Source organism: Misgurnus anguillicaudatus, chromosome 18 (genome assembly GCF_027580225.2).
Source record: "Misgurnus anguillicaudatus chromosome 18, ASM2758022v2, whole genome shotgun sequence".
NCBI classification, from domain to species: Eukaryota; Metazoa; Chordata; class Actinopteri; order Cypriniformes; family Cobitidae; genus Misgurnus; species Misgurnus anguillicaudatus.
Window position 1 is genome coordinate 36,862,994 of NC_073354.2, and position 26,408 is coordinate 36,889,401.

Here is a 26,408-nt window from a genome sequence, read left to right on the forward strand (position 1 = left end):
TTATTATAATAAGATCCCCTTCTGACATCACAAGGGGAGCCAAATTCCAATGAGCAATTTTTTCACATGCTTGCAGTGAATGGTTTACCAAAACGAAGTTACTGAGTTGATCTTTTTCACATTGTCTAGGTTAATAAAAGCACTGAGGACCCAATTATAGCACTTAAACATGGATATGCCCCCTCATGTACAAATATCCAAAAATTCTTAAATCAAGATGTATTTTTAATGAGCGAAATGACCTAAGAAAATAAGTCAAAAATATACGATTTAAGTGAATTTGTGCATAAAACAAGCAAAAAAATCTGCCAATGGCGTAAGAAACAATTCAAGAAATTCAATCAACACTTAATTCAAGAAAATTGGGAGATTTTTTGCTTGTCTTAAGCACTTCAATTTGATATCTTTTGTGAAAAAGCTAGACTTATTTTCTTGGGTCATCTTGCTTATCATGAAAATTTATCTTGATTTAAGTTGTTGTAGATATTTGTACTAAAAACAAGACAAAAATCCTAAGTAAGAAAGTCATTTTTAGCAGTGAATAGTGTCAAGTGTGTGTGTGTGTGGTCGTATCAAAGTACCTGGACATCATGACATCATTTGCAAAAATGATGGGAAAATGCAGAACCCAAAACAAGAGAATCATCTAAATAAAATATCTGACAGTCTGTAGCGCGCCGCAGGAATAACACGTTACAGTATTTAAGATACAGTGACTCAGATACAGAACAGAAAAACTTCAGTTTCCATAGCAATTACATTCATATTTCATTGATGTCATTTATTCACAAACGATCCAAAGCCGAGTTACAGTACTATAGTAAATGTCATCTCACACATTCATTCAGATCACACTGTTTCAAAGCAGCAGAAACAGAATCTCTTGAATATTGGTCGGTGTATTAATAATAGATGTTATTCTGTGTGACTATCAGAAAGAGAAACAAGCACTAATGAAATGCTGTTAAAGTAATGGAGATGTGTGAAACCTGCACATAATAACAGCAACACATTAGACACCAGCTGTCTCTGATATAAACCGCTTGAAAATGAATCTCTGAGCAGCAGTTAGTGATGTTATTACTGTAATGAAATTCAGCTTTATAACACCGCTGGTCATATGAAGTACACCATAACCTGACCCTAAGATAAGAGTTACACTTCATTATCATCATCATCACAAACAAATAAACAAACTAAAACTACAAACTACAGTTGTGTTTAGGTAACAGGGGTGGGCGATATACCGGTTTAAACGTGATTACAGGTATTGTGTTGCTTCATAATGTGGATTCTACAATACAGTTGATAACGTTACATATTCATGAATTATATGTTTGCATTTATATGGTTTGTTCAATTTGGTCCTCATTGCAACTTCTAACACTAACAGGGTTCATACATTAAACAAACCACTGCCATCCATCTCTTATGTCACTGTGTGGAAAGTGCACGCTCTGAGATTAACTGAGTGCACATGAAACAAATGTGTGGTGCAAATGAGAGGTAAAACCCGGTCACGGCTGTATTTAGTTTCTTTTTCACGGGGTGCCCTGTGCCAACCTCAGAAAAATGGCAAGTGCCCATGTTAAACATGTTAAAATATGATGTTAAAGTGGAAAATCCAGATGCAAAATGTTGACTTTGTTGAAGTTGTTGTCAAAATAAATTTAAAGGCATCTTTATAAAGGCATCCCTTATATTCTTTATGTGTGTTTATCTGTTGAATTATATAAAAAAAATGCATTTCATGAAAAAGCGTAGCTGTTTTAAACACACAAGGTTTCAATCTGACAGTCACAATAAACATAATATTCATTACAAGATGAGGTCGCCCATCCACACACTGGCGCTTTTTGAGGTAAGGGATAATGTAGAGGCAGCCGGTAGTTATCGGGAAATAAGCCCCGACAGTGTGATCAGGACCCGACGTGACAAGTAGCCACTTATTAAACGGTTACTTGTCACATAAGAAAAAACTGGACATGAATATGAATTTGAAACATTTTATTGGCATATTTGTTTTAAATTAACATTTTTATCCTTCCGCGAAAATTTGCACAGATGCATAAAATGATCGTAATACCTTATTAAGATCCGCTGCTTCATACTTGTCTGTCTCCATTTTTTTCTCTTTTAGCCAGTCTTTGAGAAGTTTTAATGCCCATTCTGTACTTTTTTTGTGTGTTGGCTTCGTAGCTCTCATGCTCTATTTTGTCAAGTTCAGTCTCAGTAAGCTCTCTGTGTCTTGTCGTTGTTCGTTCTTCTATCCGCTGTTTAAATGTTTTGTTTTTTCCGTACATGTTAAAATGAATCTCAAAATTTTCCATTCTTAATTGTGGTTGTCCAGTGTTTGTCACAAGATGGCGCCAAACAGTAATCTTTATTGGTCTTTATTGGCACGGAGCGATTTTAATTGTACAAGTAGTACCGTTATTACTATGTTATGCGTTATTACTTTGGAGCGGTTATTATTTGAAAAGAACGAACCTGCAAATGTCTCAACTGACCAATCAGAATCAAGCATTCCAGAGAGCCGTGTAATAATGGTTCATAAAATACATAATTTGCCAGTAATTTAACTAAAGTTTACTACAATGTGATTTTTTCTCATATGGCAATATAATACCAATAAGAGCCAAAAATACCTTGGTGTAAATTTGAGCTCATATCTAACAGTGTCCTGAACGAAATGATTTTATTTGATGTGAGACTTCATTCATTCACCGATGATCATGTTCACTGTAGGACAAACAGACGCAACAAAATCTGCGATAGAAACCTGCGCAGCCGCAGTCAAACACTGCAAACATACTGGAGCTCAAACTAACCTGAAGGTCTCTGCTTTTGCAAACTGTTTGAAGGTTTTACAATAAATAACCTACGTACTGTCTTTCATACCATCAGTTCAATGCCTTCAACTAAGAATTCATCTTTCATGATTTTTAAAAGCGTGTGAGAATAAAAGAGCTGAAGTCAAAGAGAGAAATGTACAAACATAAATCTGTGCCTTCACATTCTGTACTTATATTGAGTTTATACGCATTATATAATTATATGTTTCAAATAAAAAATAACCATAGATGACATGAATGATCTTCATATGTCAGTCACCTGCTCTCAGTCTCTGTTATTTGTCTTGTGCACAGATCTTTCCTTAAAAAATTAACAATCTTTATTTTTTGTGATAAAAGTATAGTAACCATGTATTGCTTACTATTAGCAAAACCATGGCATTACTACACTAACCATGGTTTAACTATGCTGGTCAAAACCATGGTTGTTTTGAGGATACCATGTTTTTACTAGAGCAATCATGCTTTTTTGTTTTACCTGTAGTAAAACCATAGTAATATGCATATTAGCATAAACAGGTCTTCATATTTGTTTCTCTTCATCAACATGACACAAACCTTCAACAGAACTACTTCATTTATGGCCTGTTTTGCATTTAATCAGAACAGAAATCTTATTATTGCTTAAACCAGTGGTTCTCAAACTGGGGTCCGGGGCCCAGGGGGGCCCCAGTCTTATGACATTTTTATAAAATACATTTTCATTTATCATGAATTCTGTGAAATTAAACCTAAAAAAAAAATAAGGCAGCACTACTTTGTATAATTTAATGTTTTGTGTAACTAAAATGTGAAGTTTTAGAACAGTTTTTTTGTCATAAATTTTCTTTGGGGGGTCCGTGAAGGAATGCACCTTACACAAAGGGGGGCGCACGCTGAAAAAGTTTGAAAACCACTGGCTTAAACAACACAACAAACCAGCCTGATCTCGTACGTATTTTACAAGTTGGCTAATTCATATGAAGTGAATCTTAAATGTATGATTATCATAAAAAACAATAATAGAACCCCAACGTCACGGGAGCGAATGCCAATCGTGTGAAAACATTTTTGGTCGCGTAACTTAATATGAAATAGCCACATCGATAAAAACCGTACGAATTGGCATGAGATTGTGTTGGATCAGCTGGCCGCTCTTTCACAGATAACTGGTTTGGATCTTGGATAGTTGACAAGTTCAGGAGTCATTGAAAGGACGAAGGGAACGTAAGGGTGATAAAGCGTCGCTCTCATTATCACAGCACATTTAAATGCAGGACTAATGCAAAGATGAACGGCTCAGCGGCAGACAGAAGCGTCCAGCTCAAATACAGCTTCATTAAAACCAGTCAAGAGAATAAAGATTGATTGTGTTTTTACCTCTTTAAATGAGAATGGAGACCACTCATCATTCCACACGCTTCCTCATTCCCTAATCCGTCTGCTATCAGTGGTAAAAATCTCGCCAGCACATTTCATGAATAAATCATTAGCAGTGCAATTTCAAATGAAGAGCAAAATCAAAGCACTAATGAGTGAGAGACGACAGAGAGAAACTCTGCTTTACTACAGTAAAACTAACTGACTGGTGTAAAGCGGATCATGTGTTCACCGCATCCACACTGAATCTCAATCCAAACATTTCCACAGCGTGATGTCCTGGCAAATGTGCAGCATAATCCTCTCTAAATGCTTTTATTAAGAGCTTTAACTGATCCTTCAGAAACACAACAAATCCTCACAACTCTGGACACACACGACACTCGCTCTTCAACACATTAATCCAATCAATAGCAAACTCTAAAGAACAACATTACAGCTTGCATAAAGATAACAAAGAAGTCAGCCATTTTTAAATACTTAGCATTATGAAGTGACTTCATTTTCTTTAGAAATTGTTATGATTTTGTTATTTGATGTTCTTGTCAGGTTTTGTTAAAAACAATCAATGCAATAAGCAATCAGGGGAAGTGCCTTCCAATTACACTGACTTTAATGGCTGTTCTTATGCATAAATATGGCACAAAGCCCACAATGACTTTAAATGATGTGGTAAATAGTCAATGCATCTGTGCTGGCCGTGTTGGACTCAAATGTGAAAACATTACAGCAGTAAAGCCATCATTTTCTTCCTGAATGTTCTTGACCTTCAGTTTTTGAACACACCTGCTTCTGTAGAGAAGTAGTTTAAACCCAGAAACCTTCGAACCAAACACATATCTGACTTGAACTCTGTATTCGGATGTTTTCAGATGTGATACCGCACTCAGCCGTCAGCGGGGGAAAGATGATCTGATCCGCTGGAGCTCCCTCCTCCCGTGTATCGATCCACAAGCGGTCCTGCTCGACCGATGATGCAATGTTTATGAAAAATGAGACAAGACAGTCGGGATGGATGTGTATTGATCTGTATAAGATCAGACTCCTGTAAGAACACACACTGTCCTGATCATAACACAGTCCTGTTAAAGGTGACCTGGGTTTGGCATAACTTTTGGATTTAATTTAGTGATGCACCGATGTGAACATTTTGGCCGATACCGATAACCGATATGACTCTTGTCTGTTATGCCCAATACCGATATTTGCTGATATCTCTGTATAGAAAACACATTTTTATGATAATCAAATAAAGAGCTATTGGGCACCTTTCCCCATGTTCAAAATGTCATCAATTAGCTGATTTCCCATATTCTTTGAAAGCTTCGGGATGCTTATTGGGTGATCAAATTGGTTGTGTTGAACAATTTGTCCCAAACTCCCCCTCGTATCACCCGGCCCTCACTCTCACAAGCAGGGGTGTCCAGACTTTTTTGTGTGGTGATCTACTTTTAAAATGATAAAGCCAACAAGATCTACAGGCTAAAAACACTTTAAATGCGTGGACTATACTGCATATATCTCTACATTGGATTTAGGGCTGTCACCATTACTCTATTTTTTTGAGGAGTTAAAAAAAATCCTGAAGTACATGTCGAGAACTGTATAAAATAGCGGAGATACGGTTTAGTGAAACAAACAATAGTATAAGAAGCATATAAATCAGCACTACGCTGCAGCTCTCTCTACTTCGTTCGTTCGCTCGTGCGCGCACACACACACACACACACACACACACACCGGGCGCGTGCATCAGCTCGTGCATGAAGGCAAGAATGCAATTGCATCCTGGTAAATTTCGGAAGTTTACACGACTGAGCTGCAGCGGGCAGGCATAAGATGTATAAAAACACATTTGAGAAGAAAGGCACAGCAACTCAAAAAGACTCACATGTTTCACAAATACTCTAAGACCATGCTAATTTTGCGCTCGGTTTTTCGAAGCGCGTGGAGGCATGGAGCAGCATGAGGATACACAGTTAACTTATGTGCGATCTACCGGCATTGCCTTTGACAATCAACGTATTGGACACCCCAGGCATACAGCATAGCGAGGATCTTCTTCAGACACTTTGAAGAACGACCAGGTAGACGACAAAACTTGCTTCAGCACACACGTGTAACTTATGCGCTCGTGCAAAAACAAACATCCTCACCCCCAAACTCACATCTCCTACACACACGTCAAATACACAGGAATGATTATCGGCCTGTTCACATCGGCCCTATTTTGACATCGGAATGATGCCGATGTGTAAAAAAATGACCATATCGGCCGCCAATATATAGTGCATCACTAATTTAATTCGAAGCAATATTCATTTTAAACACTTAGCAGCCTTAATCTATTTTGATTTAGGGTTCAAAAACTGGGCAAGTACATCAAAATAACAACAGGTTATTGAGTGCGTTTACATGCACAGAATAAGCGGATAACTATCAAAAATCTGCTTATCGTAGAAAACGCTTATTATGAAAAATGCGTTTCCATGCAAATTATTAAACCAGATATGCAGAAAACCGCGTTTACATGGGATTTGGAGATTTGTCAGGTTTAACACCTATAGTACATAATAGTCGTTCAGAAAGAACAACTTTACTTCCCCAAAGTTTAAAGTTATCTGTCACATGCGGAGACACGCACACATGAAGAAAAACGCAAGAAAGCCGGATGAGCAAAAAACGACCTGCGCCGATCAGTTTTTGCTTACAGTGTTTAAGGGCTTTCCCTGATATAAAAGCAACGTTTTACGCATTTACATGACCCCACACGTTATCAGTTTATTAAGCATAATCGGTGTAAGACTGAGCATGTAAACGCACTCATTGGTTATTATTACTGGCATGCATATGGAGATGTGGTGTGAACTTGACCTTTAGCCTACATGTTGTGGTCAAAAAGCTGCCAAATATGAACACTGTAAAGTATTTTTAATCAGACAGACTTATGAAAAGTTCTGTTCAGGTATAAACCTGCTGAGATGAAAGTGTTCTCATTGATCTGTGTGAAACGTGCAGTTGTGGTGTGGATGTAGGATGCGTGTGAGACTCACCAGTAGTGGACGAGATGTTTACATCAATGCTGATTTCTGGAATCCCGCCGCCCCTCAGTGACGCTACACAGGTGTACGTGCCAAAGTCTGTGAACTTCAGGTCAATGATGTCCAGGTTAGTTGTTCCAGGGGAGATGTCAGGATCGGTCTGGGTGATGACCATACGTTCTGAGCTGCGTAGGGCCCGGCCGTTCTTCAGCCAGCTGAACAAGAGCTCCTCGGGCGGCGTGGCTTCCACCTGACAGGAGATCTTCACCTCTCGACCGATCTGGATGTTGTCGTCGTTGTGGTACGGGTCTGGAGTGATCCAGAATCGGCCTTTCTTCAGCGCTAAAACAACAAGATCACAAACACATGTCAAAATCAAACATCTTCACAGATGTTTCTCTGTTGCTCCACCAGGAGCGTGTTTGACTTATGACAACATCACCAAGCTATACCACCAACAAAACCCAACAACATGCAAACACAAAGAAACTCCACGCAGAACTCCAATCATACAATAATCACAATAACACAACCAGAAAACACAAATGTACTGTATGATGGAATTTTTTGAAGTTATTGCAGCCCTGTATTTGTTTCCACAATCTTTTATGTAGAGAATAATTCATTACGGGCTGTTGAATTATTCCAAAATAATGCACACCCAAGGTGGTAATGTGGCTCAATGCGAAGCAGACTCAACACCAGTGTAACATTTCTCATCCAATCAGAATAAAGCATTCAACAGCCCCGTGATATAACAGAATATAATAACTTTTACACACAGAGAAAAAAACTCTTTTATGGGTAAAAAAATAAAAATTGCAGAAACAAAAGTGTCCTGACAGATTCGGATGAGATACGAGATGTTGTTACGCTGTTTAAGCTATCAACTCATTCACACTGATATACAGTACAACATAAGAAACTCTACTGCAATACAGTTACAGGATTATCTGTAACTCGAATGACCTCAATGCTTTTTTTTGGCTCATAAAATCTATGTACATTTCTATATTCTGTATTATTATTTAATTTTTTTTAGTTATGTCAAAAGCTTTAAGTTTTAATGCTGATGTTTCTGAATGAGAAAATATAAATCTGATTTCCAAACTCAACAATAATAAGAGTATGTTGTTCTGATAACAGTGATATTATAACTGTAACTATAACTCTTTCTGTGTGGATTAAGATCATGCACTGTAAACATTTCCCTGTAAAAACAGTGGAAGCTGTGGTTTCCAGCATTGCAGCGTTAATTTACAGCGGGATACTGTAATTAGAAAAAGAAACATCATACTGTTTGTGTTACCTACAGCAGTCAACCGTTATTTTAACAGCATGGTACTGTTAGTGTTTGCTACAAAACTGTTATTTAGCATCATATAGCCGTTAATTTACAGTACATGTGTGGAAAATCAAGTTTGATATTTAAGTTATATTTGATGATGTCGCTCTAAATCACTGCTTCATGCATTCATTTGCAATCAAACATAAAATTGATGATTAAATATCACAATCAAACAGAAAACTCCAATCGCCTTAGGAAAAATTTATTATGTTTCTCTCAGGGAGTAAAACAAATTTCATTTGAATTTACTGCAAAACTGCTGACTAAATGTTTGGGCTTTTACTCATGTTGATCATGACTTTTTACCATTAAAACATTTCTGACAATGTAGAGCTGTGGTTAACTCATGAAAAATAACAACAAATTCTTTCAAACACCAAAAACATCCACACGCACACTCGTGGCACACCCCTAAAAATAACACATATCAAATACTAATTCTACACTACCAGACTCCTTTTGATAGCTGTGTTTATTTGCATCATTTTATCACCCATTAAACTGAATTAAATGACACAAACCTGCTTTAAAATGACTGCTTTGACAGAATCAGAGTCACACTGTGAATTCAGATGAATGTTTCAGATGTTTGATAATCTTTAGTTATCATCTAAACTACTAACTACTGCTGCCACAATGAATATCAAGCCTGCACAAATGCTTCATCTAAATCAAACTCAACATTAATAACCCAACATTTACTGAGTAAAGAAGATGTCTAAAATAAACTTTATTTGACATAGAAATGAGGTGTGTTTCTGTTCAATGATTTTTTAAAGACATTATACTGTACATCATGAAGCGAATTTACTGTCATCTTCAATCATCACTATAACAGTGAATTCAGGTTTAACTCACTACAGATCGATCAGCTGTGAAACATCATGTCAGCAACAAAATAAATGACTGAATTTCTTTGAATCTTCTAAAGCTTTATAGTAAAACCCTACTATAAATGTAGAAAATATTTCAATTCAATTTCTTTCACAATAAAAATCTCTATGAATTAAAGCACGTTTACTTTAGCAGCATCGCTCATATCTGTGGTGGAAACAAAAGCGATCAGATGAAAAATCTTTGTTTCCAACTGAGCTGTGAAGAAAACCCCATCGTTAAATAAGATGTGATGGACACCTGAGGGATGTGGCGTCTGTTTGAGACAAACTGAGCAGAAAATAAAAGCTTTCGCTACAAACCTTCGGGAGACATAAAAAGACCTGTGTGGATGCAGCTGAACAAACAGTGTGTTGAAAATGGTCGTGCATTTGGAGAAGAGACATGATCCTTTAATCCAAAAGAAGAAGCCCTCATGATGAAGGGCTGTTGGCATGCTGGGAAACTGGAGGAACAAGCCAAACTGAAAGTCATCCCAGACTATTGGAAAGTGTGCAGAGAAAATCCACCATCTGCTGAGGCGAGATCGAACCTGCTGGCAGCGCTGCCATACCAGGGCTTTTCAAGGACTTGTGTCATAAACACACACACGCACGCACGCACACACACACACACACACACACGCACGCACGCACGCACACACACACACACACACACACACACACCTGTGGACACTCATCACAGCACAGAAACACTCATCTACACATCAAACTAACAGATGTTAAGCAGGTTAAAGACACATCCATGACTTGCATTTGTCTCACGAGTCCAACTCATTTGGCATCCGAATAAAAATATGATTGTGTGTTCTACACATAAAAACATGAAGAATATTTTGGGAGCATTATGATTTCACACTGTCATGAGAATATTCATATGACAATTAAGCACATTCACCATCACTGTACTGTATTGAAATGAAAATGTCAATAAATAGCTGCATTACAGAAGTAATAAATGAATTGTTATGTAATGTTATTCATTATTTAGTTACTCCATGTAAACCTTTACAGAACATTTCAATGCTCATGTAAATGACACATCTCTCTTATTTATTTGAACTAAATCATTCATCTCTGCTTCAGAAACAAATTATTCTGCTCAATATCAATGCAGGATAGATAATGTTGTCCTCTGAACAGAACATGACTCGTTTACCTCGAACGATGATAGTTGTAGATTTTTTGGCTGGGTTGCCCACATTATTGCTGGCCACACAGCCATAGACGCCGGCGTCTTCCGATGAGATGGCCGGTAAAGTGAGCGTGCCGTCTTTTACCAGACTCTTCTCCGGCAGAGAGCCCGAGCTGCTGGTCCAGATCAGATCTGGTGTGGGTTCTCCAGCGGTGGTGATACACACCAGTGATACCGTCTGACCGGGATTCACCACGATTGGATCCTCCACCAACAGTTTGATGGATGGAGACGCTGCCGAGAGGAAACGGAAGCTTATGATGAACTGTACGCAGTGACGTGGAAGATGAAGTGGAGCGCATTGCATTATGAGATACAGTATCTCATGATTTTATAATGGACAATACAGCATGCCATCCTGGTGCTCTACACAAACCAAAATAAGTCTTATAAAACGGGCAGTTCTGGTTCTTCATTCTGATTGGTTGAAACGCGTTCTAAGCTGTGATAAAATACCCCGGTAACCCCACGGTTCAGACCGCATTACATAAGTATCACTGCGCCACTGTTGCTGCATACTGATTTATGAAAATAAACACCACCGTCTTTAATCATATTTTCATTGTGTCTTTGCTGCGTCTGTGTTGTTTGTGAACTGCGCTCTGTTTCAGTCACACTTGATTCTGAGGAACTACTTTGTTTGGCGGAAGAGTAATATTTGTACTAATATAATTACAACTTATTTGTATTTTATTGTATGAAATCCTGCTATGCATATGAAGTAAGCGTTTTATAAAAGCAATAAGCCCCGTGAAGCAGTGGTGTTACAGTGCATTTTATAACAGCTAAGGGGGTTTTAGGTACTCGGCTTCCTGTCGTGCCTAACAACGCCCCTTAGCTGTTATAAAATGCACTGGTAACCCACACTGCTTCGCGGGGGTTATTGCTTTAGTATGCACCTTAAGAGTTTGGGAGAATATACACATTTTGTTTGTCTTTAATTAATAAAATAAAAATTCATATTAAAAGATTTCAACAACATGAAACATGTGGTTCTGATAGATTGTGAAAGATGTTGATGTCAATAAAGAGTCAGACCTGTTTTATTGGTGAGTCTGAAGATGACCCTGCGGTCAGCGAGTCCACAGACGTTCCTGACGGAGGCGATACAGCTGTAGTTGGCGTAGTCTTTGGGTCTCAGGTTCTTCAACTTCAGGATTTTTGTTTCCCCCTGCAGCTCAGAGCAAAAGGCAGAAAGAGGCATGAAAATGTGTGCTACAAAACTGAACTTATTTCATGTCTGATATCCCAGCAGTGATCCGTGTGTCTGCGTTGCAAAGTTTAACACAGATGCAGGTCGACCTGCTCGAAAGTGTCAGTGATTGAGAATAACCCAATTTCTCAAGAGGAACGCGTTTATTTCATCTCTTCAGAAGTCAAGTGCCATTTCAAGCAGCTGAGTTTCACAGCTGTATTGTGATGGAAATACCCGAATCACCGATTCCCATCTGATCTGAGAAATAAAGTCTGGATCTCTCCGTAGCTTTACTCGGATGGTAATTGTTTCTTACATTTGTACATTACATTTGCATGACTTCTCAGTCATAAAAATCATGCGTTTGGATAAAGATTAGTTGACGGTGGATATGTGAGTTTGTAACACCTGTAAATGCACGATTATTCAACATGACCCAGATAAAATGGTATTTTACATCTATTGGTGTTGTGATAATGGGTGATTTTAAATATTTTCATGATTTTTTATCTTTATTCCCTTTGTTCTTATCTTAATCCTGTGTGTTTATCATCTTATTAGTGTTTCATTACAAATCCATTTCTTATGAACCGACCGAGCTGTGTTCCTCATTTAAAGCCGACCTTTGTGTTTTGTATTTATGTGAGTGCTATAACTGCTGTCTGGAGAATGTTGGCATTGTGTTTCACCATCACAATAAAGAGAAACAGGAGGTCTGTAGGCTGTTGGCTTTGAATACATCAGACGAACAGCCGGCGGTGAGCTTACAGTCTCACTCATTACGACAGATTAAAATATCAGATGGATTCACATCAACCTCACTTTTATATTTCAATGATCATTCAAAGGTTATTTTATTAGCAGTATGCCTGATATCGGCCGTCATGCCCCAAACCAATTTCAACAGAAATCCATTTCATACAAGAAAAGAAAGACACGTGATTGTACGTGTGTTGAAAACTAAAGAGCCAATACAACATCTCAGCATGATGATAAGTTTTACCTGTTCATGTACATTTCTGCTTTCTGATAATGATACTGTATGAGAGAAACTGAGATCAGAGAGATTAATAGAGACAGACAGGTGGAGATAGAAATGTGATGACATGAACTGATCTCATGACAGACTGATGTGAAGTGTGTGAAAGACATTCAATATGACTTTAGTTACACCCCTGCTTTAACAAATGTTAGCACGTCAAGCCACCGATTTATTTTAGTTCAGGCCCAGAACACAAGAGAGTTATAATAACATTGCTCTACAGTATTGTATATTATAATGGATAACACTTTACAATAAGATTGTATTTGTTAAAATGACCTAATGCATTTGCGAACATAAAGTAACAATGAGCTATATCATTTGTAAGCATTTTTTCAACAACAGTAGTTAATAGCAATTGTTCATGTTCATTCATTGTGCATTAACTAATGCTACCAAATTTATCTTTAGATTTAAAAAATGTATAAATTAGCAAATGCTGAAATGAACATGAACTAAGATGAATAAACGCTGTAGATGTTTTGCACATTGTTAGTTCATGTTAGCTAATGCATTAACTCATGATTTATTACACAGCTCCCTAAAATGCTAAATCCTAAAATGCTTCTGATTGGCCAGCCACAATTCGTTCATTTCAGATAACAACCTGCTGAAACTAATAACACACGGCTGCAAATCATTTTGACAGGCACAGTTTAATATTACACATAAATGAAATATAAATATGTCATTTAATAACATATATGACATTATATTTACAAATAATTAAACCAAATATTGTGCTCATGACATTTGAACATCTTGTCAAGTCCTGATCTCACTGTCTGGGCTTATTTCTGTAATAACAGCCTGCTGTCTGTGAATTATCCCTTACATAACAAATACCGCTCTATTGTAGGGGTGGGCCGTTACCATATTCAGTATCGAGTGAGATATTGCCGAAAATGGCCGGATCGAATATTGCAGAAGTCGGGCAGTACAATCCGATCCAATACCAACACGAACCTTGTCATGGCATCTTGGCATAAAGTGCGACTTGCTGAGCAAGATGAATTTGCACAAAGTTGCACTTTAAATTGTCCAAACCTTAAATTTCATTTTGATTTTTTGTGCTGACTAACTTAAACTGCTGCTACTAGTCGGTTTGAAACATTTAAATAAAAATGAAGCAACAGTATTGTACAATGTTTCATTGAGTCTTGAATTTTCACAGTCATTTGTTGCCCAGTAAAACGTTTGAGTTGTGTAGCTCTGTTTAAGCTTTTTGTACGGCTAACAAATGTGTTATTTGCAGCTTAATTGATTAAAAGGCCGATAGAGATGGTATTAGATCGGTATCGACAGATACTCACGGTTGTGGTATCAGACATGAAAAAGTGGTACTCTATTGTAAAGTTTTACCATAATGAATCAACAAATGTAATTATATTATTTGTAAATAAAACGTAGTATTACCATGGTAAAATATCTGTCAGAAGACCATGTTTTAGTGTACGGGTTGCATTCTTACCTGGGTAAAGAAGGGTTCGTAGATCTCCACACCTTTATCAGACCCTTGAGACAGAACATCTCGTCCTCTGTGCCAGCTGTATCGGACCGGAGGATTGGAGTTTGCCACACAGCGCAGAAACACGGTTCTCTCATAATAAAACTGCTCTTTAGCTTCACCGATACTCTGATGAACTGTCACCACTGGATCATCAAGATCTGAGATCACATAGAGAAAACAACAGAGACATTTAACCTGTGTGCATCTGCTGCAAATCATCACATAATAATTTAAGAGTGCTACAAGACGTGTATTTCTATTGATGAACCCAAACAGAAGCACATGTGCTTTATCTGTAGATTTCTCAATGAAGAGATTCAGATTTACTAAGCTCATTGTGATCCATCTTTTTGTTGACGTAAATGTAGGCACCGCCATCTCTGAGCTCTTTGTTTAAGACTTCCGGTGAGCCACTAAACCTAATGCTAGTTGTATTGTGAGTGACACAGGTGTGCTGTTTTGACTGGTTAGTTAATGTTTATTATAAAAATCCAGGAAGACCGGCATGTAGATAGGGGTTGCCATAATAGCTAAAACAATCACAGTAAATCTCTACATAACATTTATTTTAACCATAATCCACACACAAGAGCTGAATGTGTATGTGGCGCACGTGCACCCATTATCTGTATCCACACATCCATCCAGTTAAACCTTTCATAAAAACTGCCAGTGAATACTAAACTCAAGAATTATTAATTGTGGTATAAGAGGAATAATTCACTCCGGTCCTTTGAATTACTTGAAAATAATGCAATTTATTTTGCATTATTTGACGCTTTGCATCGTGTGGCACGATTCACTGTGCAATAATGCGGCACGATTACCACCATGGGTGTGCATATTTTCTTATAATTCAACAGTTCGTCGTCAATTAATCCTTAAATAAACTGCTTATTAGTTAATGTTTAGAATAGTTCATAATCTGTTTGCACATACTTTTGTTTTAAATTAAAAAGCTAATTATTTCCTACGCTCATGTCTCCATCTAGTGCGTAAGAAGCATTGTAAAATATTTTTTATAAAACAAAAACAATACTAAATACATGTAATAGAATAATATGTTCATTATGGTTTGTTTAAATAACTTACAATGTGTTGAATAAGAAAGATACGTGTGTCGACATAAAAAACTCAAAACTGCAGTTTTTTTTAAAACTTTACACCATAAGGACAGTTGTGACATTTTAAACATTTACCTGAAAAGGTAAAAACATGAAGTATTGGTCTATTTCATGTACAAACTTTCCCACTGTACTGATACTGATATGTCTCTATGCTTTAATAGTTGCGCATTGAAGACCCATCATCCCTGAGGAAAACACCAAATTATTGAATATATCTTCATATATTAGGCCACTTCTTTATTTCATCCTCACACTGGTTCATACATGGAAGGTGTAGTAAATATTTACCATAATTGTTAAACCTATTAGGTTTTGTGAGTACTCCCACGACACTGTTTTCTACCAGCTGGCTATTGAAAAGGAAGTCTCTCAGAAAAAAGGGAATCACTATTCGAAAATAAGGTGGATAGAGTAGTAGTGTAGGCCTATATATGTAATAAAATGAAATATTTAGACAGAGCAAAATCCTAAACACTTTCATCAGGTCTTCCACAAGGAGGAAAAAAGACATTTCAGGCTCTGTCTGATCCATAAATTCAATGATCTGTTAAGACGATGCCTCATGCAAGAAACCTTGACCTGAACATCAGACCAGTAATATCCTCGACCAAAACTAATTTTAAAACTAAATAATATTTACCTCATCACTACTCTTCATAGTTTAGGAGATTTAACGGAGAGTCATGCTTATAAATTGTATCTACTCAGAGATGTTTCTCCTAAAAGTCTTCATCATCAATCTCAGGGCTGTTTAAGAGAATAGATTCAAACATAAAGTCACGTGATTTGTGAATACTACAGCACGTCTGATGCGTGACGGCTCTGGTTTGACAAAGCGTTGGATTGGACAGATTTACTGGATTACCGGGGTATCATTTTCAAGCGTGACGCCTTAAGCTTTTCCAAATGGTGCTGGTGATAAATTTCATGTCATTTCACTTGCTAATATTTATTTTACACTAATAATACTTTGAGGATAAATCCATTGGCCCGCTGTGCATTAGTGGTGTGATATGTGATGAATTCATCATGAACTCTAATGCTTCTTTAAAGAGTCCCATGACCAGTATGCTTGATATTCCAGACAGAAATGAAACCGTGATTACAGCGCTAACGTTCTCCTCGCTACACGGCCCATAACAACACCAATAACATCCTCCATTTATACCATTAAGATCTAAGAGGAAATACAGAACACATTGAAAATGTTTATCGGTCAAAGTGCTTTAATTTAACGTCTCCCTCCACCTTCCCAGATCCAAAGTTAATCAGCGAGTGCAAGCGGCCACATTGAATACTGATTCTTCACTTTCATTAAGACTTCATGTTCTGCCCCACAGGTCCTTAATCAAAATCTAGAGGCAGTCAATACTTCATCCAGGATCCATTAGAGCTCCACAGCTAACAGCAATTACCTTTACTGAGACACAGAACCCAGAGATTGAGCCGGGTCGGACTGATACAACAGAGCACTGTGATCGAAATAAATACACTGATTCATTACAGTCATGTCTATTCAAACCTCTCTGTGATCTTTACTCAATCTGTTCTGTTGTGATGGGTTTGATCTGAACTCCTAGAGGTTCACGTGGTTTACACTAGTGATGTCCAGTTCGTGAATGAATCATTCTTTTAAAAACGGTTCTTTTCAGTTGAATCAGTACACCAAATCGGACTGAAAATTACCATAAATTGTTCTGGAAATATGCAAATCTAATTATATTAAACAACATTTTGATTAAAACGTGTTTAATGTTAGGTGTGTGCAACTTGTTTGTGCAGATTTTAAGTTATGAGCTTGATCATGATTTCTCTTAAAAGTTATTGAAGGGCTTTAGTTGCAAAATGTCAACCTATGATGATGATAAAGATGATTTAATAGAATAACATAAATCAAGCATACATGACTTTACTTCAATGTGTTTGAGTGTTTTACCCTCTTGGATAAACTGGTGAATCGTTTTTTAGCAGGTTCTTTGAAACAAACTGTCTGAAAGAACTGGTTCAAAGATTCAGATTTCCCATCACTAGTTTACATTTTACTGCACTTCTAAGCTTGAAGAACACTACTTATTTACTTTTACATTTTTAGCAAACACTTTTAACTAAAGCCACTTACAAAATTTAGGGGTGTGTTGCAAAATATTCAGTGTTGATCATATCTGTGATTTTGCTGATAACAGAAGATATTTTACATCCTTAAAAACTGTGTTTGTGAAAGTCACTAGCTGCATTTCCATTATAGATTTGTTTAAAAGTTTAGTGTTATTTTCTAACTGTCGACAAAAAAAGAAAAAAAAAACTATTGTGAAATAACAGCATTTCTATTGACTGATTTCATGCAACTAATATGTAATTTTGCTGTCTCGCAACAAGTTATTCCAAAAAACCTGACAACAGGAGTGTTCGACTTCAAATGGCGCCATACAGACTGACATGCAGATTACATTAAAATACTACAAGAGCGACTCAAAAGCATGCAGAGCATCGACTTAAATCCCTCTCACGATATACTGATGTCACGTGCTTATCGGATTTTTGTGAGACCACATAAAGTCAAACACATCTTTTCTGTCATTTTAAAGAGTGATCACTTTCAATTAGCTATTTTAATTAGCAGAAAATGCAGCTACTGTCCCCGTGACACAGACATGATCGGTTAAAGTATTAAAAATGTACACTTTTACGTATACACAGCAATCAAATTTACAAGGAATTTATGGGCAAATTTGAAAAGCAAGCGGTATGCTCAATAATATGAGCAGTACACTGCGATTCAAGCATGTTTTTCTTCAGAAAATATTAATGTCTTGTTTGTTACATATCTGGCTGATGATCTCTATATGTCATGTTTCTCTAACAGAAGCACATGTGCCTGATCTTTCCACACAATGTGACTAGTAACACAGAAAATGTCCACACAAATGTCACCCGGGTCGCCTGTAATCCAGTCAGAACGTCTATTAATGCCACCCAGTCAGGATGAATTTAATTCTGGCCCTGTAACACCCACAGCTGACAGACTAAAGGATCTCATGGGTGGTTTTCATCATAAACACTATAGATTACAGTAGACGACCACCGTGGGTTTCATTTAACTGCTTCATTACTGATCTGATGAGAGAGAAAGAGAAAGAGCGAGATACAGATATAGAGAGCGAGAGAGTGAGATACAGATAGAGATTTTTATTTGCACGATTTGTACACAGCTGCAAATGCACAGTTTTTGTCATGCCAATAAAGCACACTTACATTGAAAATAAAAAAAATTTAAATTGATATCAGTGAGGTGTTGGTAAAGTTCTGTGGTATCTTTAATGTTGGTTGTGTGATGTGTTGATGTTTCTAGCTGTGGTCTTTGATAAAATAAGATGTTTTCTTGTAGTCTTTGAATGTGAATCTCCTGCACTGCACTACAGTAACTGAACATCACTGTTAAATGAGTTGAAGATTGTAGATCTTAACTAGGGTGACCATTTGTGCCAGTTCCGCCGGACACGTCCCGAACATGTTTTCGGGTTCGTTCTCCGGAAGTCGCATTGCTCGACCGCATACGTAATCACATTTCAGTTAAAATACATTAGAAAATAAAGATTTATTTCTTTTAAGACATACAATCATTGTAGTTTCATTCTTACCTTGAAATGTAACGGTTGCTTTTCTGAAATTAAACCCAAAATATTAAACCTTGATGACGTATGCGGTCGACCAACCCGACTTCCGGAGAACGAACCCGAAAACATGTTCGGGACGTGTCCGGCGGAACTGGCACGAATGGCCACCCTAATCTTAACACATTCATCCCATTGATTTACTGGTTGCTTGCAGCAGCGATTTCTGATTATGTGTTGAGCTTAAAAGAGCAATAAAACAAACTACACCATATGTAAGATGAATGTGTTGTGTTACTTTTATAAAACACCATGTGGTTATCGGTTGTGTTTGTCTATTAAGTGATATTCTGATATAAAGTCTCTCAGGTCTCTCTGTGGGTTTGTGGGATGTTTCATCTGTTTTAAAGCTCAGTATGTCAGACCGAGAAACAACACATCTCTCTTCAGGAAGAAATGAATGACTTTCAGAAAACAGCACTAAAAAAAGTTTAAAAAGTAGCTTTAGAATAAAATCATAGACCAGACTTGAAGTGTTTTGGGAAAGACAACTACTGTATCTGTCTGTTACTAAACCCTGCTGGTCAACATATTTCTCATTAAACAGCTACAGATGAAAAAACAAACAGAGTAAAGAAAACAAGAGAAAAACCAGCAAACATCATTTCTCATCACATTACTGTCGACTGATGATCACACACATCACCAAACCTGACACAAATATCAGATATCAGATCAGCAATCATACTGCAATTACCACTGGTTAAGATTCTACCATCATGTTATTGGAAGAGATTATTCAAATGATGTACCCATATTTACAGTGTAACTGTACTTAAACACTACTGCAGTTTATAAACATTCCCATAATGCAACACTTAATTTATGACAGAGATTCTGACAATGAAAACATCAATACTTTTGCTTTTAGAGATTAAAGACCTTTTATAGATTACACAGTCCTGATCATCAGGACTTGAAACGTTGGAAAACCTTATAGTTAAAAAAAATACAAGAGTTATCGAGGAGCATGAACAACTAGAACACTGAAGAAAATGTGAGTAATGCTTGCAGTGGCAAAACTTGGGTCACAAAATGTTACAATAGTGTTAATGAAACAAAAGAGCCCAACCACATGTTTCTGATGTTCTGATGCAGAGATATAGCTCTTGCAAAATGGTTGCTAGAGTATTCTCATTGGTTGCTGGGAAGTGATCTGGCATCCACCAATGATTATACTCCAAAAATCATGAGTCATCATGGATTATTCCGTTCATGGCTTGATGTAAGTTTGCAGTAACTTTAAGCAAAAATATCAATTTTCCTATCAAGACCACTAGGTCATGACTATTATTACATCTAATAATAATAATTCCTTACATTTATATAGCGCTTTTCTCAGTACTCAAAGCGCTTTACATATGAATGGGGGAAATCTCCTCAACCGCCACCAATGTGCAGCATCCACCTGGATGATGCAACAGCAGCCATATTGCACCAGAACACCAACCACACACCAGCTTATTAGTGGAGAGGAGATAGAGTGATATAGCCAATTAGTACGAGGGATGATTAGTAGGCCAAAGGATCTTTTTCGAAGGACATCCTGGGATTTTTAATGACCACAGGGAGTCAGGAACTCGGTTTAACGTCTCATCCGAAGGACGGTGCTTTTTTGACAGTATAGTGTCCCCGTCACTATACTGGGGTTTTAGGACCCACACAGACCACAGGGTGAGCACCCCCTGCTGGTCTCACTAACACCACTACCAGCAGCAACCTGGTTTTCCCAGGTGGTCTCCCATCCAAGTACATACTAGGCTCAGCGTGCTTAGCTTCAGTGGGTAAGCTGTCTTGGGCTACAGGGTGAAGGTGTTTAGAGCATCTAACCCATTCTGGGCTTGAGCCCTAAATATTTCAATATTTTGATGAGATTAAAAACTTCTTTCTGAAAGTATTTTCTCACTGAGAGATATTTCATCATGTCCACTGATGTCTGCCTGATTAAAACATGTCTTATCTCTTATCCGGTCATATAGATCCGTCAATCCCAGGAGATGTGGACAGCACACAGACACAGAGTCACGAGAACAAAGGAGAAAGTGCTGCGAGGCGATTTTTCATGTTGCCACACTGAAGGTGTTTAGAGCGTCAAAGTCCAGAGCAGCAATTTCAATGCTAAGTAACAATCAAGGCTACAGAGCGCTAAAAATACTGACGCTGGCAGCCGGCTATCAATCCAGTTCAGCCCACGGGGACGCCTTTAACATTTCTCACAGACACGCAGTTAATGAAAAACACAGCAAGTGCAGATACAGCAAGGCCAGGTTAATGTTTAAAACAACAGCTGCTGCTGTGATCCCTTCTCAAACAACTGCACATTACTCTCATACTGTAACATAAACCAATACTTGGAAAACTGACCTTTCATTGGCCTATATGAGAAATACACATATCAGACCCTATGAGATATCTGTTTCAGTCGCACTGGATCTGACACAAAACCAGAAGAACTCATCTGTATGACCACAGTGATTTACTATAGCAGGGGTGGCGAACGTCAGAGTTTAGCTCCAGCACTAATCAAACACACCTGAACAGGTTAATAAAGCTCTAAAGAGTTACTAGAAACCTACAAGCAGGTGAGGTTTAATATGGGTTGGAGCTAAAATCTCCAGAACCGACGTTCGCCACCCCTGTACTATACTGCCCTCCAAAAGCTAAGTGCAGTAACTACACAAACACTGAAACCGTGAAAAATGCCCATGTTACTGCCCATGTTACTGCAAATTTGGCACAAACGTTTACAAAATTAAACCAGGAGACTTTGTCACAAGAAATCAGATCTCAAAAAGCCCATTTCAATCCTTAAAGGGATACTTCACCGATTTAGCATTCAGCTTTGTATCTGTAGAAACCCGGCAGTATTACTGAATGACCATGTTTCCCTCCCTCATTTCCCCCTGAGAGGAGAGATATCTGCATTTTGGTTCTGCAAAAAAGTCCTCCGATGATGTAATATGACGATTTTTGCATCATCGGAGGACTTTTTTGCAGAACCAAAATGCAGATATCTCTCCTCTCAGGGGGAAATGATGGAGGGAAACATGGTCATTCAGTAATACTGCCGGGTTTCTACAGATACAAAGCTGAATGCTAAATCGGTGAAGTATCCCTTTAACTCAATTTTGACCAAATGCATAGTTACTGCGCTTTGCCTTTGTAGGGCAGTAGCTATAGTGAAGAAACGATCTGATCTCAGAGACAGAACTGGGCAGTCTGATGGTATTTGTCATGTGATGATGCCATGCCTGGAGTGTGATCAGTGCCACAGATTCTGCTATAACACATATAATATATGGCAGTGGCGAGGCCAAAAAGTTTAAATTGAGTGGACCTCTGTGAAATAGGGTGGACCTCAATGCCTACTCTTAAATTACAACATTTTACAATAGGGTTTTGTCTGGTCTTGTCATGTTCATGTCTTTTATTTTGAAGTTTTTTTAACACTGGAGCCCATTGTAATGTTACATCTGTGTTTTTTTATTGGTGCGCGATGACACACATATAGTGAGAGACTAATCAGTGCAACATCTCGTGTTCTCAGTGAGAGGAGCAACTGTCTTTAAAGCCAAAAAGCAACTTTTGTTCTTAAAAAGAAACCTGCCACGTTTGCTTAAATAAACAACAGTCCAATATTTTGTGTGTATATAGCAGTTACAATAAAGTAAAATAGGCTACAATTTGAGTTTGAATTAAGTTCTGTTTTTGCGCTGCTGTTTTGCACAGCAATTTAAAATGCAAGTAAAAAATAATTTAAATGCAACAGTAGAATAGAGACCCATGCACTGCCATTCTGTGTTTCAGAATTTCGATTCATTAAAGTCAAGCAATTTAAGTAAGTGTGTGTGTATACAAATATACAGAGAAAACATTTTAAAGTTTTTAAAAGAAGCTATTTTCGGTTTTCGGCCAAGTGAACCCTAATTTTCAGATTTGGAGCAGAATTTTAATTTCCGTGTATCACTACTTGCCAAGACTGTGGTATTTTGAGATAATTTAATGTGTATGTGTCCTGACATTCTCATAAATAAATAGCATGCCGTGTGAAAATTCATGCAATACATACGCCAAACTCCAATTTTGGATGTATATGATATAATATGTCAGTTCTTTCTCAATTTATTTTTTCTATTTTAAATTTTTCATTTTGTCTCTTGAGTTTGAGGGATAACCATTAGTCCACGACTGCCCCTGTGAACCCCAGACTGCCATTCAGTGTGCAGAACATTAAAACATTTGCTCTTTATGATATTATATGTACTGAAAGTATAACCTGAGAGGGAAACCTTTGAGCAGTAACATTTTCATCTGGGTATTTCAAGTATTCATTATTCTGATAATGGAAATTTTATTCAAAGCAATAAATATTTTCAGAGTAACTTACAGTAGACGTCCACTCGAATGGATTTAATGGCCGGTGAACCCAGTCCATTCTCCGCCTTACAGTAATATCGTCCACCCTGATGTCTCTGGATTTTAGCTATGTGAAGAGTTTCATTGAATACACTGTTGTCCTGGAAGCGATCTGAAATGCTGCCTGCAGTCTTGGTCCATCGAATCTGCACAGAAGATATGAAACGACACGGACATGTTAAAGCCTCTGACTGTAGCCTTTTTAACTCTTTATACTGTCAATTGACCTTTTGTTTATATTCAGTATTTTTCTAAGTTGCCCTTCATGTATATATTTTTGTATAAGAACACTCACTGCTTTATACATTAGACAAACATAATTGTTTATATCTTCATAACATTTAAGATCTTTTCCAGATATCTGGTTTAAACTACTGTGACAGTGATGCCTGGGCCAAACATTACAGCAAAAAATTCATCTTAAATTTTTTATGACTGTAAATACAAGAGAAATAATGACTAGTTTGTGCAAGTACAGTAGTATTAACATCAAGTTACAGTAATAATATAGAGTAAACCTACAGTAAAATACTGTAAATCAAACACACAGGTTCCTGTCACATTTAATACAATTCTGTCAAAACTTGTTATAAACTAACACCAGCCTGGTCTCACTGTTAATATTTAACCTATTAATATGTAAATTTCAAAGACATATTCTTTTGTACATTTAAATAGATGCGTAAACATACAATATAGACTTATTTGCAACATTTAATCGTTTTTACAGCTACAAAATGTAAAACATTTACAAATCTTTCATATCATAAAGATTTCTGTATAGTAACCCATTTAATAGATAATGTTAACAAACTAACCCTACCCTAAACCTATCCCAAAACCCAAACCATTTTACAAAATGTTCAAAATATGTAGGGAAGGTTTTCCCGGACAGGGATAAGACTAGTAAAATAAATGTAAGAGCTGTCCAAACTGAAAACAACTTGCAAGAGCCAATGAGTGTTTAATATCACTGCCGTAAAGCAACGTTTATAAAGTTTCTTGAGGTGCAATATTTGAATGAATACGCGAGATTTGACATTTATGTTTATGGCCACTGATGAGAACTTGGATCAAGATCGCTTGATAAAGAGATGAATTTGGATCTGTTCCTCACAATGGTATGAATTTTAAAGCGAATGAATCTAATGAACATCAGTGAATTTATGTTGTGTTTTGGTATATTTATTATTGGTAACACTTTATTTCGATAGTCCACTTTGGACATTTTGCTGATTGTGAGTAACTTTCCAACTACTTATCAACTACTTATCAACTACCAATCTTTGGAGAATTAGTAAACTGTCTGCTTAATATCTACTAACACTTGATTGCAATGATATCTCAACAGACATTCAACTGTCTAGAAGTATCTTTGCATGTGCATGTCAACTTATTCCACTAACCCAAACCTCTTCCCTAACCCTAACCCTTACAGTCTACTAATACTCTAATGACAGTTAGTTGACGTATAGTTGCAAAATATTGAAGGTTAGTTGACGTGTGGTTGCAAGGTTATTTGTGGTTAGTGGAATGTCTAAAGTGGACTATCAAAATAAAGTGTAACCTTATTATTGAATAGGAGAAAACACCTTTTGTGTGTTATAACAAACAAACTAAATATTACAAAATGATTAAATAATTACAAAAATGTTATTCATTTGAAAGGTTTTAAAGTGTAGTCTTGTTTAATATTGTGTCATTCTCTGAAAGTTATGAACATTTCACTAAGTAAATGAGTAAACTTTCTTAAATAAATAAGTCAGAAAATATGACTGAAAACATCTCATTCATATGAGTAAGACATGTCAATGCTCGCTCTTAATATTTATCAATAGGAATATGTACAAATCTACATCTGTAAAGCTGTTAATACATAAATAATAAACATATTAGTCCTGTCAACATGTCAATATTATATGTTTCAGTGTGTATGAGTAAATGTATGTGCGTGCGCTACAACCACAATTTACGCAAAAATACACACATATTCTCATGAGCTCACATTGCTAATACATATAAACATACAGTATATAGTCAGTTTCAGTCAGTGGAGGTTTATATGAGATGATGTTGTTTGTTTGTCAGTATTGTATACAGTATGATAAACACTTCACCAGCACTCCTCATTTGTTAAACAAATGTCACGGTGTGTCCTCTGGGATCTCCTGTCGTTCTGTCTCTCTTCCTCTATCTACCAATGTCAATATGTTAAAACACAAGTCTGTCACCTCATGCTGTTTCCTACATAAGCACTGAAGACAGAGATGAACTGTTGTGTTCCAGAAGAAACCAGGGGTGGATCTGAGGTCTCACTAATGGGGCTCTGGGATGCCCAAACACAGGGAAGGAGGATCTGCTTTTGTCAGTCGACACCCAACCCATCACTTCAATACATTTAACCTCATCAGTAACATCCAGCTCTGCTGTGCCATGTGTCTTTGTCTATTGGGGCTATAAAGATTAAAAGACTTCACAAATACAGCATTCTTGGAGGTTTAGGATATAAATAAATGTACAAGAACACCAGCCAGTTCAAAATATGTAAACAAGCACGCATAGCTAGAATAGCCAGAAATGGGAAGTTACAAAGTACAAATACTTACTGTACTGTTTTTCTGGTATCTGTACTTTACTTTGCTTGCGCGTGTTTGTGTGTCTGTATAGCTCACATCTACTGTATCTTGCATGACTCGTAAGAAGCTCGTGTAATAAGTTTTTCTTCCTACAAGCACTGCAAAAAAAATTATTTTCAA

At 37.1% G+C, this 26,408-nt stretch overlaps 1 protein-coding gene across 4 annotated transcripts in view; it reads right to left on the bottom strand.

Annotated features, from left to right (window-relative positions):
* Positions 1-26,408, bottom strand: part of LOC129429437 (MAM domain-containing glycosylphosphatidylinositol anchor protein 2) — a 105,987-nt gene that overhangs the window by 30,155 nt on the left and 49,424 nt on the right. For 2 of the 4 annotated variants that reach the window (XM_055186137.2, XM_055186139.2), the window contains exons 3-7: positions 23,624-23,798; positions 14,400-14,596; positions 11,730-11,862; positions 10,656-10,925; positions 7,268-7,597 (exon numbers count right to left, since the gene is read on the bottom strand). In XM_055186137.2, coding sequence (XP_055042112.2) covers positions 7,268-7,597; positions 10,656-10,925; positions 11,730-11,862; positions 14,400-14,596; positions 23,624-23,798 — 1,105 coding nt within the window. Of the gene's footprint in view, positions 1-7,267; positions 7,598-10,655; positions 10,926-11,729; positions 11,866-14,399; positions 14,597-23,623; positions 23,799-26,408 lie in introns of all 4 variants that reach the window. The other 2 variants (XM_073856429.1, XM_073856430.1) reach the window with 1 other exon arrangement.